The sequence below is a fragment of the Mauremys mutica genome, chromosome 2 (assembly GCF_020497125.1).
Source record: "Mauremys mutica isolate MM-2020 ecotype Southern chromosome 2, ASM2049712v1, whole genome shotgun sequence".
Taxonomy (NCBI): Eukaryota; Metazoa; Chordata; order Testudines; family Geoemydidae; genus Mauremys; species Mauremys mutica.
In genome coordinates this window covers 108,321,890-108,339,208 of record NC_059073.1, presented here as the reverse complement: position 1 = coordinate 108,339,208, position 17,319 = coordinate 108,321,890, and the positions used below count along the sequence as shown (strand labels likewise).

The 17,319-nt window shown below is 40.2% G+C and overlaps 1 protein-coding gene across 1 annotated transcript in view; it reads right to left on the bottom strand.

Annotated features, from left to right (window-relative positions):
* GPLD1 (glycosylphosphatidylinositol specific phospholipase D1) overlaps positions 1–17,319 on the bottom strand; it is a 45,580-nt gene extending 28,261 nt beyond the window's left edge. The window contains exons 1-6 of the mRNA XM_045005895.1: positions 14,957–17,319; positions 11,344–11,399; positions 8,525–8,603; positions 3,750–3,847; positions 853–963; positions 502–550 (exon numbers count right to left, since the gene is read on the bottom strand). Of these exons, the coding sequence (XP_044861830.1) occupies positions 502–550; positions 853–963; positions 3,750–3,847; positions 8,525–8,603; positions 11,344–11,399; positions 14,957–15,074 (511 nt within the window). The 5' untranslated portion in view covers positions 15,075–17,319. The remainder of the gene's footprint in view (positions 1–501; positions 551–852; positions 964–3,749; positions 3,848–8,524; positions 8,604–11,343; positions 11,400–14,956) is intronic.

The following is a 17,319-nucleotide window of genomic DNA, read 5'->3' as shown; positions in this document are numbered from 1 at the left end:
TTTGAAGTCCTCCTGCTTACATTTTGGCTTTAAGTAGGAATGGCAGGTTCTGCAGCGTATCTTCTGAGAGATGCACAGCAGCTGCAGCACCGGGGTGAGAGGGCAAAGGTGATTTTATGCAGAATCTGACCATCCAGAATCTGTTGCCAAGGGGAGCCAAAATGACATAGGGAGGGGTGGGCAGGGAGAAGTGGCACTACTTTAATTTACAACACCTGGATTGCAGCCCAGACTCTACACAGTGATGAACAGTTTAGCAATCACCCTTCCCATTCCCAGCCACCATCCACATGGGTCCTACACCAGGGTTTGCGGGGTGGTGGAAGGGAGACAGGACAGGGTCCTTGTGGCTCATTTCTGACTCCTGTACAGCGTCAGATAACCTTAGGGGGATGGGGGGGGAAGGGGCAGAATCATCCCCATAATTTGACTATGCACTACACTGGTATTCACAAAGGGACTGGGACCTCATTGGTTCATATCAGTAAAAATAAAAATTACCAAAATCACCCGTATGATGAGCATCTGAGTATGAGCCATGAAAATCAATCTGGGGAAAAAAAGAATATTTCGTGTATAAAACCAATGACAATAAGCCAATTTTGATCATCCTTCGGTACAAACAGAAAAGGACAAGTAAAGTGACACTAAAGTTGATAGGCCCAAAATTTGGCCAACTTTGTTCTGCAAAATGTTTGTCACATCAGTGTGTGAAGTTAAGCATGTGCGTGTAAGTCTTTCCAAGGTCAGAGACCAGGATTTTTCCCCTGGGTTAAAAGCCTATTTGTAAATACAAGTTATCAATACCAATATCTACAGGTATGATTAACCAACAAAATGATGTACACTTACTTCTCCCATGGTCCTTAGAAATCCTTGATCAATGCCCAAGCTATGCCAGCTCGCATCTGCCACCATATGTGAGGCAATTCCAAACAGGAACGCCACCAGTTTCTCTGTAGTCTAAACAACAAGAATATGCACGTAGTAATGCCCAATCACTTTACTACAGCCCCACTATCTTTAAAAAAAGTTATTAGCATTTCATCTGCTCAGTGCATTTAATAAGGATACAATTCAGCAACCCTTTCTCACTAAGGGCTCTATATTGCAAGGTGCTGAGAACTTTGGCCCAGATCCTCAAAGGTATTTAGGTGCCTAACTCCCATTGATTTCATTGGCAGTTAGGAGCCTAAATATCTTCAAGGATCTAGGATCTTTGTTCCTGATCCTGCAAAGCATTTAGTTACATGCCTAACATTAAGTACTGTATTAGTTCCAAGACTATGGAGTTACATGCTTGACTTTATTGACATCAGTCGGCCTACTCATCTGCTTTGAGTTACACATATCAGTGCTATGCTGGATCAGGGACATAATATTCAGCATGACGGCATCCTTCAAGACTGAGCCCACTTAGCCATACTTATGCTAGTAGTCTCAAAGACAAAACAATGGAGTACCTGTGCGAGCACTACTCAACATAAAGGTGGAAGAATAGAGCACTGAATAATTTCAGAGGGATTCCTTTGTCACTTAGGAATAGATATATCCACTTGTAATACAATATGATATGAAGTCTCACCTTATGTCTAATTAAAAGTTTATTTCAAACTTTCATAGGCAAAAAGTTGTGACGTTATTTGTGAACACATTCCTCAGCAGTATTGGTTGAGTTTCTTCAAGAATCAGTGGTCTTCCCTAAACCATGATCACTTTTAGAGATTTTCCCCCTCAACAACTTTACAGCTCATAAAAGTTAAACAGTCCACATGAACAGTACTGTTCAGAGCCAGGGAAAATGCTGCCTCTGCACAAGCTCTTCCCAAACCTCCAAGGTTTAGGAATGCACTTCAGAGCTGACCTATAAAATGCCTTAAATTGCTGTTGCAATTACTGGATTCTCCTGAGCAAAGGCTGGCAAAATTCTACTGGCAAACTCTCCAGGGGACAAGGACTAGGATATGACCCCCAAGGATATGATCCAGACATGGCTGGAAAAAAACAACAACCCTGATTGTGACGCGTGGCCAGAAAGGAATAAACATCCTGCAAAATAAATTATTCAAATTCAACCCTTAAAGACATGTGGGGAAATAACGTTTGTGTTTTTGTGTACTTACATATGTATGGACAGTGGTCAACAATGTAATCAACAGCCCGTGTCTATGCTGTATTCTGATAATTCAAAGATAAAAAGAACATCCTAGCATTTAAATGAAGTGTAAACACGGGATAGCTCTGTATTCATCTCTCTTTGAAATGTATTGCAAATCATCAGTGAATGGTGGAGGAACAGGCGATTGTCTTATGTTAATCCATATAGCTAAGTACCGATGATGGACCCACTTCAAAGACACCCTGATTACCTATTGTTCCCCAAAGAACTCCAACTTGTCAAAGACCTGAAACTGTATAAAAGTTCCTTGGGTCCTGATCCTTTTTATCTCAGATCTGTTTAAGCTTCATCTGGGGAAGTTTGAGTCGCAGGATGAGATCCCAGTTAAGCTGGTACACCCTGGATATGATATTGGACATTGGACTATAACCTATGAACTAAATTTTAAAGGAACTCTTTGCAGCTACAAAGCTCACCATCTTTGCTATGTATCTGAACCTCAAGAATTGAACTCATGTCTGTATGTATATTGATCTTTTAACCATACTCACTCCCTTTTCTTTTTAAATAAATTTTAGTTTAGTTAATAAGAATTGACTATAGCATGTATTTGGGCAAGATCTAGAATATTCATTAACCTGGGAGGTAATGTTTCTGATCCTTTGGGATTGGTAATAACTTTTCTTTTATATGATGAAATAAGATTTTCAGAAATCTTCATCATATTTGACATGGGTACCTGGATGGAGGCCTGAGGCTGGGTTACTTTAAGGGAACTGTGTTGTTGGTATCTGGGCAACCAGTGAGGTAATAAAGAAACTGTTTTGTGCTGGCTTGGTAAATCTAAGTATTAAAAATATCCACCAGCTTTGAGGATTATCTGCCCCATTCTTTGCAGTTCACCCTAACTGAGTGACCTCAGCTGGCCCCCATTGGGACCCCAGTCACACTGACATCTGAGAGTTCGATCCCAAGATCATGAGTGAGACTTAATTTTACTTTGAAATCGCTGTCAGCCCCAGGCAACCAGGCTCCAACTGACAGCCTGGGAAGTGGGAAAGGGGACCCCACTGCAGCCTCACCAGGCCTGGGGAGGGCAAAGAATCCTAAAAGGAGCAGAGGTAAGGCTGGGAGAGCTGAAATATCGCCTGGAGGAAGCTGGAGGGGTGAGGTGAGGAAGATGGGGCTTGATGGGGCTGTATTGATGGTGGGTTCTGAGCAGATGGGAGTGAGTGCTGGGAGGGTGAACTGAGGGCAGTGGGGGTTGATGGGGATGGGGCACTGAACTGATGGGGTGGTGATGACAGAACTGACGGGGGTTTACGGAACAGGATTAATTGCTGGGCAGGAGACGAGCAGATGTGGGGGTGAGAGTATTTGTAGTGGGGCCAAAATCACCTTATCTAGTACATGTCGGAGAGTGGACAACATGCACATACCCTGGGGATGGACAGGGGAGTTCAAATATCAAGAGACCGACCTAAAAAACATAATTTATTTTTTAATCTTGTGATTTTGGGGGGTCTGTCTCATGATTTTTGATCTCTTGAAGTTGGCAATACTGTTTAGGTGAAAAAGATGGTTGGTGGAGGCTTTAAGAAGTCCATGCAAATTCAAGGGGTTTTCCTACCTCCTCCCAAGGCTGAGGATACTTCTTCCTGATGTAATGGATACTAGTGTTGAGAAATGGTGCCCAGTGAGTGTCTTCAGAAACATAATGAAATATTCCTGCAACATCAAAAAACAAAATTATACCTTGATTTGAACTGCTCCACACGTTAGATTTCTGCTCAATTGCACATTCAAAGAATGTTACTTTTGAAACATTTTATTGTATCAAGAGTCACTGAAAAGCATTTGTGCATATTTTATATTGTCAAAACAGATACTACATTTACCTGCCGTATTTTTGATGGAAACATGTGAAAGCCTTATTCCACCCCCCACTCATGGTTTATGAATAAGTGAGATACAGAAAAGTATATTACACCTTAAGGGAAGAAGTCTAGCAGAGTGAAGAGAGAGGCTGGTGGCCAAATGAATGCACTGGATTTTATGGTAAGACAAGCTAGTGGGAAATCCAGGCAAATCAAAATCCCATGCTTCAGGGCATGAGCTGACTGCCTCAGGGGTCTGGAAGGAAACGGCCATCATCTCTGTGTACAAGATTGCAAAACTGATTAGGTATGCAGGTCTGTTACATCTTACACTGGAGTTACGTTCCACAGTCAGTGTATAAAATCACGTATAGTCAAAATGACCCTTGAAAATCCCTTAAATCACCCATAAAGTACAGTTTTGTATATACAACCCTGTACAGTACTATGTATTATATACAGCAATGTACAGTACAGTATAAAATAAAGACTACATATGCAAAATATAATTTTACAATATTTTAATAACAACAGAGAGACGGAAGAATGAAAGAATAAAAAATGAAAACAGTAGAGTACAGTGCAGTACTGTAAACCTGAACAGTCACCAGTCATCCTGGATATTCTTGCTAGTCTTGTACTGTACACACTCCAATGATTAGTCTTCCTTTTCCCCTGACAACACTATAATTGAGTCGACAGGGCTTGATGTCGATCCAGGAGACGATGGACCAGGCTTGGGTGATGGAGAGCTTGTCGTAGATGAAGTGGTTGGCTCTGGTTCAGCTTGAGAAGTTGATTGTGTGGGCTCTGCTTCTGCTGGTTGTTTTTTCTTTAAAAACATGTCGCTGTTGTCTCTTGAGCTCTTCAAACATTTCTTAGTACAGTCTCAAATCATCCGTAATACTACGTGTGATTTTGAGGCTTCATTGCATAGAAGGATCATATTCAGAAATTAAATCATTCAAGAGTTTCGCTGCTTGGAACACTTCAGAAAATTTATGAAGATTCCAAGTTGCTGGCTCTTCCTGTTCATCATCATCTTCGACTTCTGTAGATGATTTTATCAGTTCCTCTAACTCTTTGTTAGTCAATGTTTCTCTATGGCCCTCAATTAATTCCTCAATTTCTTCCTCAAGGATGTCGACAAAGCCATCACCACCCACTTGCCTGGCCACCTGAACAATGAGGAAACCCTTAAAATCATTCACAAGTCTTCCTATAGGTTTCACCAACGCACATTGACTGTTTCAGGCTTGATTGCATCCACTGCCTGTTTAATATAAGTGATGCAATCAGCAATGTTGAAGGACTTCCAACTCTCCATCACATTAACATTGGGATCAGCATCCATAGTGGTAAGGATCCGTGAGAATGTAAGCCTCGTGTACGTGGCCTTGAAACAGCTAATCCAAAAGGCTTGGTCGAGAGGTTGGAGGATGGAGGTGGTATTGGGGGGGGAGAAAGATGACTTCAATGTTGTTATGCACAAACCGGAATGCCGCAGGATGGCCAGGAGCATTGTCTACGATCAGCAACACTTTAAAGTCAAGTCATTTCTCTTCAAGGTACTGCTTGACCTCCAGAATGAAACACTTGTGGAACCAAACCAGAAATACTACTGCCGTCACCTAAGCCTTTTTATTTGATTGCCAGAACACAGGCAGGAGATTTTTGTTCTTGCCTTTTAGGGCACGGGGATTTGCAGCCCTGTAGAGCAAGCCCGAATTTATTAAATGCCCAGCCGCATTGCCACAAAGCAACACAGTCACACGGTCTTTAGCTGCTTTGAAGCCAGGGGCTTGTCTTTCTGATTTCGAAATGTAAGTGCGGGTGGGCATTTTTTTCCAGAAGAGCCCAGTCTCGTCAGCATTAAAAACTTGTTCTGGAAGACAGCCCCTTTCCTCTATGATTTTCTTTAATTGTTCGGGGTAGGCTTTTGCTGCATCCTCATTGGCAGATGCAGCCTCACCAGTAGTCTGCATGTTTTTGAGGTTGAAGCGGTTCCTAAAACTGTTAAGCCAACCTTGGCTGGCTTTGAATTCCTTCTTATCAGAAGGCTGTCCCTCTTCAGCGGGAGGTTTGAACAGCGCATAGATGCTAAGAGCCTGTTCTCGCAACATGTTGCCATTGATAGGCACACGTTTACAGTTCATGTCTTCCAGCCATACGTTTAATGCCTTTTCAGTCTTCACTAAAGTCTTATCACGCACTTGGCTCGTCACCTTAGCAGTTACTGGAGCACTTGATGCCACGGCTTGACGAATTTCTCTCTCTTGAATCTTGATGGCCCGGATGCTAGATTCGTTGTGGCCGTATTTACGCACCACGTTGGCGATGGACATACCATCTCTCAATAAGTCCAACACGGCCAGTTTTTCATCCAGCATTGGAACACATCGCTGTTTCTTCAGCTGAACACCAGATGAAGTAGGTGGCTTGCGTTTAGGGGCCATGTTACACAAAAAATACGTACTGTACAGTATCTTTAAACAGTACAGGTACAGTAGAATCTCACTCAGCGCGGCGAGATGCGCACAGTAGGAGAGGCACAGGGAGACTGAGTACTGTAATGGGAACAGCAGTACTGTAGTGGAAACAGCAGATTCGCTTCTCCCATCTCACACTCACTCTGGGGCATACACACTATTTAAACTGTTGGGTTTTTTTGGGTGTTTTTTTTGCCAACCCTCCAGGGTTATTATAGGGGAGAACCTTATCACACGCCTAAAGACATGCTGTTGCTGTCAAGTCCCCCAAAAAATATTTTAGTGGGAACAGCAGATTCGCATCTCACGCTGGTGGAATCGCCCACACTTTTTTTCCCCCCCCGACCGTGTAAAGCTGAAATCGTGCATGTTAAATGCGCGTAAGATGCGACAGACCTGTATTATCAGTTTGTGTGGGGAGATAAGGTCTTCATCTGAAGTATCAATAGGGTGACCAGATAGCAAGTGTGAAAAATAGAGACAGAGGGTGGGGAGTAATAGGAGCCTATATAAGAAAAAGCCCCAAATATCGGGACTGTCCCTATAAAATCAGGATATCTGGTCACCCTAAGTATCAAGCTCTGGCCTCGCTTTGACTTGGACAATTCAGATCTGGTCTCATCTAATACTGAGCCAGGCAAGCAAATTCTGTGTGCCGATGTAATGCTCTGGGAGTTAATTTTACAGTGCCTAGTAGTGTAACTTTGAATTCTAACCAAGTGCAGCTCTTTTACTGGGGGAGAAAGAGAGCAAATAGATTTTCTAGAATCCAGAAAGAAGATGGATGAAAAGAACCTAATTTTATGTATAAATGGTAAAAAAAAACTGACAGGGTCTCCTGGATGATTTCACTGTCTACTATTTTCCTTTTGTTTTTAAGGGGAGATGAATTGGAAACATGGGAAGACTTAGCTATTGGTACCAGTAATGCCAGTTGTAGTAGTAATTTTTTTATATAGACTTTTGTTCTCTAAAAAAAAGGATTAAGATTCAAATTTATTTCCAATAGGCCCCCAAACAGTCATGAGATAAGCTATGTCTACACTGCAGCTGCGCCACTGTAGGGCTTCTGGTGAAGACACTGGAAGTCAACGAGACAGAGCTCTTCTGTCGGCTTAACTCCACCTCTGTGAGAGGTGGCAGCTATGTTGACGGAAGAAGCTCTCCAGCTGACATAGCACTGTCCAGTCTGGTGCTTAGTTGGTGTAATTTACATCTCTCAGGGTTGTGGATTATTCACCCTCCCCTGAGCAATGTAAGTTATACTGATGTGTAGACCTAACTTAAGAGAAGACTGGTATGTGTCTGTGACAGGGTGCTGAGTGAGAAGCACTTAATCAGCTCCTGCCACTCCAGCCCCACTCTAGGGGAATGGATTGGGGCTGGCTGGATAGCCCTGCATCTGCCTGGTAACGGGCAGCATATGCCAGCCTCATTAGCCAGGGCTATAAAGGCTGGGAGGAAACCAGAGTTGGGGGGAAGAGAAAGACCAGGCACAGAGGGAGCTGGGAGCCTTCTGGTCTGTTGCTGGCCAGGCCTGCACTTGGCAAAGTTGGCTGCGAAACTCGTACATAGGTGAAAAGTGGTGGCGGGAAAACACCTGTAAATAAAGAACACTGGTGTTGCATCAAGCTGAGGCATTCCTGACTGATTGGAGAGGGCAACGGGCCAAAACTAGACAGGCCCAGAATACACCTTACTACAGTGTCTCTCCCCCCACCTCTGCCACCATTTCCAGCTCACCCTCCCTTTCGTGCCCCATTACACCAGGAGAACTTTAGAAGCCAGGCATACCCAAAAAGTCATTAGAATCTGTGAATTTTAAGAGCTGATTCTTTCAGAGGATTGTGTCTCAGGAACCCCTTGCTCAAACAACCCCAAATGTGGATTACTATCCCTACCCAGACCTCTGGGAAGCCACAAAATTTCAAAGCAATCCGAGTAACCACGCAGATTTTAGAGCATTTAGAAGTCTATCTTTAAACAGAAATTGTTCTTAATTTTAACTGCAGCTCCACTATAATAAACCCTCTTCTTACCATTCCGGCAGATAACAGGATAAAAGGCATCAGGATAAAGGCTCCCAGCCTGAAATGCATCCTGGTGGTTTAGTAACAACTGGGAGAGGAAAGGATGAGGGAACAAGAAATCCGAATACAATTAACGACAACAGAAAAAGGTTATAGTGAATACTTAAGGTGCAATGAGTCAAAGAGAACATTTACACTTCAGCAAGATATTGCCAAAGTAAAACTAATAGTCAAATACATTACTTCAGTTTACAAGATGAGGGGTGGGGCAGGAAAATAAAAGAGTCTAAACTAACTGGTTTATATTGTAGCGATTTCAAAAACAAACACACAAAACAAAAATCTTCACATTATACAACAAAAAATAAAATATTGGACAGACACTTAAGTAAAACCAATACTCTGAGAAAAGACCAAATAATATAAATAGGGCTGTTGATTAATCGCAGTTAACTCACACGATTAACTCAAAAAAATTAAATTGTGATTAAAAAATTGTGATTAATCGCACTGTTAAACAATATAATACCAATGGAAATTTATTAACTATTTTGGGATGTTTTTCTACATTTTCAAATATATTGATTTCTATTACAACACAGAATATAAAGTGTTCACTTTATATTATTTTTTGTTACAAATATTTGCACTGTAAAAATGATAAAAGAAATAGTATTTTTCAATTCACCTCATACAAGTACTGTAGTGCAATCTCTTTATCGTGAAACTTACAAATGAAGATTTTTTTTCTGTTACATAACTGCACTCAAAAACAAAAATAATGTAAAACTTTAGAGCCTGCAAGTTCATTCAGTCCCACTTCTTGTTCAGCCAATCGCTCAGAGAAACAAGTTTGTTTACAATTTGCAGGTGATAATGCTGCCCGCTTCTTGTTTACAATGTCACCTGAAAGCATGGCACTTTTGTAGCCAGCATCACAAGATATTTATGTGTCAGATGCGCTAAAAATTCATGTCACTTCATGCTTCAATCACCACTCCAGGGGACATGTGTCCATGCTGATGATGGGTTCTACTTGATAACAATCCAAATCAGTACAGACTGACGCATGTTCATTGTCATCATCTGAGTCAGATGCCACCAGCAGGCTGATTTTCTTTTTGGGTGATTCTGTTTTTTTTACAGTGCAAATATTTGTAATAAAAATAAATAAAAGTAAGCACTGTATATTTTGTATTGTGTTGTAACTGAAATCAATATATTTGAAAATGTAGAAAACGTCAAAAAATATTTAAACAAATGGTATTCTATTATTGTTTAACCGTGCAATTAATCATGCAATTAATTTTTTTAATCGCTTGACAGCCCTAAATTTAATAATAAAATTTATATTGCACTGAAGGATACCAAAAGCACTTTAAACGCACTACAGCAAAAGCTGTGTTATCCGGCACTGTTATCAACCAGAAAGCTCTATTAACCGGCATTACTGATATCTACCAATACAAATCTTCAATCTAGTAAGCAGAACTAGTATACTGCCCAGGAGGTTATGCAATTGCACATTCTGCACTCTACTCTTATGCAAAAGAGGCAGAAGACAAGTAAACAAGCTGATATCAGGGATTTATTAAAAAAAGCAGCTTCCAGAGTGTGTCATAGGGTCATTACAGATTCAGCCCAACCTTCTACATCTACAATGATAACTGATGTTGATAATGGTGCCCCTGATGCACTGCAAGATCCTGAAGTGCCTTCTGAATCATCAAAGAAAGATTAAATTATGTTCAGTATAGTTTTAGTGCTAAGTGTATTTTTAGTGATCTGGGTGTATGTCATGTGCTGGCCATAGTGATATGTAGTGTCATAAGATAACCTACTGTATAGAAAACAGAACAGGAGAACTTGTGGCACCTTAGAGACTAACAAATTTATTTCAGCATGAGCTTTTGTGAGCTACAGCTCACTTCTTCGGATACTTCTTCGGTTGTATCCGAAGAAGTGAGCTGTAGCTCACGAAAGCTCATGCTGAAATAAATTTGTTAGTCTCTAAGGTGCCACAAGTTCTCCTGTTCTTTTTGCGGATACAGACTAACACAGCTGCTACTCTGAAACCTGTATAGAAAACTTTACTTGAATGCACCTAAGTGCTTCAAGAAACCAACCACTCTGTAGTGCAGTACTACTACTGGATTGGTGAGTACCTGTTTACTATTTTCTACTTTATTCGTATTATTGTATTCTAATTATTTGAAAATTGGTATTCCATTGGTAAGTATAACTCTTAGTTAACAGGGGTTGCCAGTTAATCAAAAATTCCAATTTCCCCAACATGCCAGATAACAAAGCTTTTGCTGTACATACAAGTATGTATGCACACATTCAATGCAATTACTCAGACATACTTAAAGAGAAGCACATGGTTAAAGTGTTTTTCTGGCTGCGGTAAGGCTATAGGAGTGTGCTATAATTACATGAACCTTTTCTCTCATCTGAAGTAATATTACATGTGGCTGATGAAAACACAAACTTGACTCTTGTTTGTTATTTGTTTTTGTTGTTAAATCTCCATTCCAGGAGTCATTGATTAATTCCTCCAGACATCTACCTCAAGAGCAATGCTAATTAATTTAAGACAGTTGGCAAGAATACAAGCAGAAAAAATTCTGTACAACTACACAGTGTATACCTAATGGTAGTTATTAAGTATTTATTTCCGGTTGTGTGCAGCATAGGCAAAGCAATTTCCACACAGAAAAGGCGTGAATCTGATGAGCTCACTGTCTGAAGATTGACAAATAGACAAAAAGTGGGCAGAGGAAATTGTCACAACATATATGCAATTAAGGAATAATATACTTCCTTACCTTTCTATAGTTAACATTCCCCTCATGTTTACTGAAAAATTCCAGAGCTCGGTGTGCTGAAAAACAACATATAATATTAAAAACTAACTTAAAAGTATTGTGGCTACGCCCAGCTTTAGTTAGAAGTACTGTCAAAATGTAGGTTTCAGAATAGCAGCTGTGTTAGTCTGTATCCACAAAAAGAACGGGAGTACTTGTGGCACTTTAGAGACTAACAAATTATTTGAGCATAAGCTTTTGTGGGCTACAGCCCACTTCATCGGACGCATAGAATGGAAAGAAGTGGGCTGTAGCCCACAAAAGCTTATGCTCAAATAAATGTGTTAGTCTCTAAGGAGCCACAAGTACTCCTGTTCTTTTTGTCAAAATGTAGGTGCTAGAATGAATTGAAGTGTACTTATAACACAACTGGCATTGGCATACAGCACATCACTCCTCTTGACATTTCCCATGTGGTAAATGACATGTTCTCTCCTCATAGATGGTACTCGGTTTTAATAAATGGAAAGATATTTCTTTGATGCTTTTGGACACAGACTGAGACCTTGTTCTCCTTGGCTCTCCAGTTCCCAGAAACCACAAGCTGCATTGGCCAGCCTAGTACCGTAACACAACAAACGGTCTCCTTACATCCTAGCCCAGACTATCACAATTAATTAATGGAATGCTCATTCATACAGCTTTGATATGGTATGTTCCACAAAATTCTAGGTACCACTAGATAGGCTACTTGGAATTTGAGTTTGAAAGTAATTAATGTAATTTTAATTAATTCTTATTATAGACATATCATTTAAGTTTCTTTGTTCCCCTACGGTATTGAATCAGATATAACCTGTGACCCATTGTTAATGTTTAACTACTTGATTAATTTTTACCATACATGAAAAACAAAAATCTGCAGTCAGCAAAGTAAAGACAGTGTTTACTCATTGATCAGTTAGGCATGCACATTGCCAAGCAGTGCTTACTAGGCAAGCATCACACTATAGAATAAAATAAATGGACATCACTATTTTAAAGTGAAATATTGTTCAAACTTTGATTACATTTGACTTGTGTTAATGTGACAATCCCTGGAGTCAATTTATTTACATATATTCTCTCTGTAAAATGATTTGGTTCAAACTGCAAACCCACCAGCTATTCAATTCTTGCTATGAATACTGGTTTCATTTTGACTATTAATATAATTCGGATCATTTAAAACTATAGTATACAAAGCACCCACAGATACTTTAGGGAACAATCTCTCATCAGCAAGGGAGTAGACAAGTTGACTTAATAGGCCTTTCCAACTTCTTAGTTCTATATTTTAAACAAAGAAGAGATATAATTTCCAGTGCCTGGAATTCTTGGATTGGCAATTTATTTCCTCTATTCCTCCATACACATGATTAATCAAATATATTGATTCTTCAAATTGATCTATGCAAACAGATCTTTACAATGGTAGAGCCTCAGGAATGGACTTCAATGGAGCTCCACTCAGATGTATATGTTTGTCCATGCACATCTTTTTGTATGGCCAAGCAAGTAGAGTGCAAGGAAGCATTGCTACCTGCACCAAATTTAGTCAACATTTTGACTATATAATTAATTTTAAAGTCCTTTGAGAAATGTGAACATGAAAGGTGTTATATGAAATCAAATTCTATTCCATTTCTGCCAGGTTTGTTTTCTAGAATGTGTAACTCATGAATCTGTAAACTAGAAATGGCTTAGGAAATGAAATGTCTTTACCTGCATTAGCACTGGATATCTTTATTAACTATGGTATGGGTCCAGTCCTGCCACCACTTAAGTGAATGGCAGAACTCCAATTTGCTTCAGTGATAACAGGCTTGACTTTAGTGGGAGAAAGAATGGGTCCAATGAGTGGTATTTTCAGACAAAATTGTGACCCAATAGCGAATTATAAGGAACATTACTCAGGTAATCATGATGAATAGGTTAAATAAATGTAGCCTTTTTTTAATTTGGAAAATATATCAGTTTTGTCCTTGATTAGAATGAGTGGATTAATTTGGAATAAATCTGTCAAATTTTGTCTCTGAATTTTCTGCAAGCAGATTGGAATTATCTCAATTTTGTTATTTCAAGTTACTGACAGAGGACCAGATTCTGCCATCCTTATTCACAGTAAGCACCTTAACCCTAAATCCTGCAAAGATGTATGCACCTACTTAACTTTACGCACTATGAGTTGTCCTATTAATTTCAATGGGACTACTCATGGTGTACAAAGTTAAGCATCTGCATATGTCTTTGCAGGATCCAGCCTACAGTACTACACACTGTAAAGTATCAGAGGGGTAGCCGTGTTAGTCTGGATCTGTAAAAGCAGCAAAGAATCCTGTGGCACCTTATAGACTAACAGACGTTTTGCAGCATGAGCTTTCGTGGGTGAATACCCACTTCTTGCATCCGAAGAAGTGGGTATTCACCCACGAAAGCTCATGCTGCAAAACGTCTGTTAGTCTATAAGGTACCACAGGATTCTTTGCTGCTTTTACACACTGTAAGAGGGCACAACCTGGCCCTGAATAAATTCTGTGCATAATATTAGTCTGTAACTTGTTCACAATTGCAAATATTCGAAATTTGAAAGTTTGATTGGCCAAAGGCCACGTGCTATGTTTTTATTCCCTATTTGGTTAAGATGAATACGAAGAGTCAGGATTTCTGGTGCAAGTACTCACAAATTATGAATTAAAAATGTATTGTGAGTGAACATTCTGCAATATTCACTTAAAATTCACTGTTTCCATTAATATTCTTGCCAGTAAACCCATTTGGTAGAATATTTACAGAAAGCAGATGCAATAAAATGAATTTATTTAAAAATTCAAACAAAAATATTTATGATTCCTCTTCCCTGCCCTCCACCCCAGTTTGCCCCATCTCTCCTTGATTCTGTGTTGCATAATGTTATTTGGCATTAGCTTAACTGGATATTTACCTACCTCAAATAAAAGTACAACAGAGATTTTGGCACTTTTATTTTTATATGAAAAATACAGCATCATACTTCACTACCTATTTTACAAAGAAGGTAATATACAGTGCTTTAAAAATGTACAATATTATTAAAAACAATTTGAACGGAGAAAGCTGATATAATTAAGACACCCATGTAGCAACAAAGAACATTTAGAAATATAAATAAGCCATAAATTATTTCCTAGAAAATCAGTTGTAATTTAAATATCACATATTCTGTGATCAGAAAGATGATAGTATTGCTGAAGTTAAGCATTAGGCTAATTCTTCTCTTCTTTCTGCAAACCAGGCCATTTTTGTATAAGATCCATAGACAAAAATATAAACATTCCAATTACATGATGCACACATTTTAGAAGATAAAAGAATTCACACTGATTTAAACACCCAACATAAAAATAAACAGGAAAACTAGTGCTACAGCACAAGCTCCAGACAGGATATATACTCAGACATTCATATCTGCTATTTAGTCTAAGAAAGATGGAATTTGCATGATCACTGTCCTTCACTTTCCACTGATCCAATTTTCTATCCAATCCTGTATTCACTTTCCTTTGCAAGCAATTTAAAATATTATGCTAAAATGCATATTTTGTATGTATCTTACCTATTTCAATATGTGTTGAAATACCACACGGCATACATCTTTGGCACAGGCTGTAAACTATAATCAGCAGAACAGACCAAACCTTGAAACCATTCATATTGCTAATATACCGGCACATAAATCATGGCTTTGAAAATGCTTGGGGCAGTATTACTGTGACCTTTGAAATCTAGGTTACGGTATATTTCTCTCCTTCCAAGCATGTCGTTGACACAGAGGCTAAACTGTCAGGTTATTTGAAATGCCCCCGTTTTCCAGTTTGATGTTAATCATTATCAGCACTTATCTTTTACATCAGAGTGGATGTCTTTTATGACCCACGGCAAAAGAAATCTATACTACAGGATCTTTCCCTCCTGAAATCTGTAGAATTTCTAGACTATGGGAGGGTAACTTCTATTACTTGATCTTCTGCACGTCTGTATTTTAAATAGAGATATCATTGTACGATAAAAGGGTCATTCAAAAATATTTGTAGTATGGCATACAGCTGTCTTGTGCATATACATCAAATTTTATAGAAGACTAACACAATATTACAAAGTGGTACTTTTTAGCTGAAATCAACATAAATACCACTTTTACAAGTTTCACGAGGCTTGAGGTGAGAAACCATACAACTTATTACCACTTCTCCCACCAACAACTAGCATGTATGTTCCTGTGGTTTAGGTCCCATAACCCAGGAAGTTTGTAAAACTGGTGGTTAGGTTGTTTTCCACTAAGAGTTGAGTGGGCTCTTGTAATACAGCTTGTAAAAGTGTTTGCTGGGTTTTTTCAGTTTCTGGTACCTGCATGGAGTCCAGTAGGACTGGGGCTCAGGTTTGTCAAAAGTTTCACAAGACTTTGAGCAAAGTTGGTCCCATTTTAAAATCTGTCACAAAGAAAAAGTCACTTCGGGCCAGATCTTGCAGAGACTTATATGAATGCTTAACTTTACTCACAAGCGTTTAACAGGACAATGCAGAACATCTCAAGTTAAATCCATGCCATTTTGTGGCATTGGGGCACTAATTGGAGGTTTTGGTGTAACGTTTTGCAAAGTCTTAAGCCAAGATCTCTGCTCCAGCAGCATCAAACTCATGTGGACTCTGAGGGTAGAGGAGTGTTGCCACCATTGCCAGCATCACGATATTTGATTTGGTTTTTTTGTAAAGCCCGAGCTCCTGGAGTCAGGTGATATAGGTGAAACTCTCAGCTTTGGTTTTTTTTTAAGAGTTAAGGCTTGTCTACACAGAGCAAAAGCCTAGAATAGCAATTGCTATTGGAAGTGGATTAACCTAAACAGCTAGTGCAGAATAGCTACTAGAGTGGTTGCTCACATGTTCCCAGACCGCAGGACATTCCAGTACTTCCGGGAACAGCACAGGTGTAGTGTAGGAAACTGCTCTCTGTAGGAATGTGCTATTTAGGGTGTAGTGAGCATGCTCAGTATCATCTGCTGAAGCCACTGCCTTTCACCCTGCCCTTATTAGCCATAAGATTCTGACTGCTTTTTACAGAGGCTAAAAGGGGGTAAATTGAAGGAGGGGGGGGTGACCAGGGGTCAAAAATTGACTGGTCAGGAGAGTCAAGCAGCTGGAAGCAGGATTAGGATTGAGGCTGAAGGCAAAATCAGGAATGGGGGGCGGGAGGAGATGGAGTTAAGTTGAGGGGTGAGGCACTGCCAGAGGGTGGCAGAGGGTAAAACCCCAGCACAGGGAGGGGCAGAGAGGGTAACAGTTACCCTGGTGGACTGAGACACCAGTGTTTGGCAAAAAAAAAAAAATAGGGTGGGTGGGCAGAGGGGCCTTTTTATTTGATCAGAGGGGCTTTTTTGCATGTTCACACAAACTGAGCATGATCAGTAACATCTGCTGAAGCCATTGCCCTTCACCCTGCCCTTATTAGCCATAAGATTCTGCTGACTGCTTTTTACAGGAGTTAAAAAGGGGCAAAGGGGGGAAATCGGAGGAGGGAGGTGGCCAGGGTCTGAGCAGGGGGTGAAAATTGATTGGCTGGGGGGTCAAGCAGCTGGAAGCAGGGTTAGGATAGGGGCTGAAAGCAAAATCAGGGGTGGGGGGAGGGGAAGGAGACAGAGTTAAGCCTAGGGGTGAGGCACTGCCAAAGGGTGACAGAGAGCAAAACCCCCAGCACAGGGAGGGGCAGAGGGGGTAACAGTTACCCCAGTGGACTGAGACACCAGTGTTTAGCCAAAAAAATAGGGTGGGGAGGAGCAGAGGGTTTTTTTTTAAATTATTTCCCCTCCCATAGATTACCTCTCAGCATGGGCTTCCCAGGGCTGAGTTCTTAAAGGCACAGGCATCCAAATGCCTAATCACTGCAGTTCCTCTTTGATGTAACCTACTGAGGTGCTGCAGCAG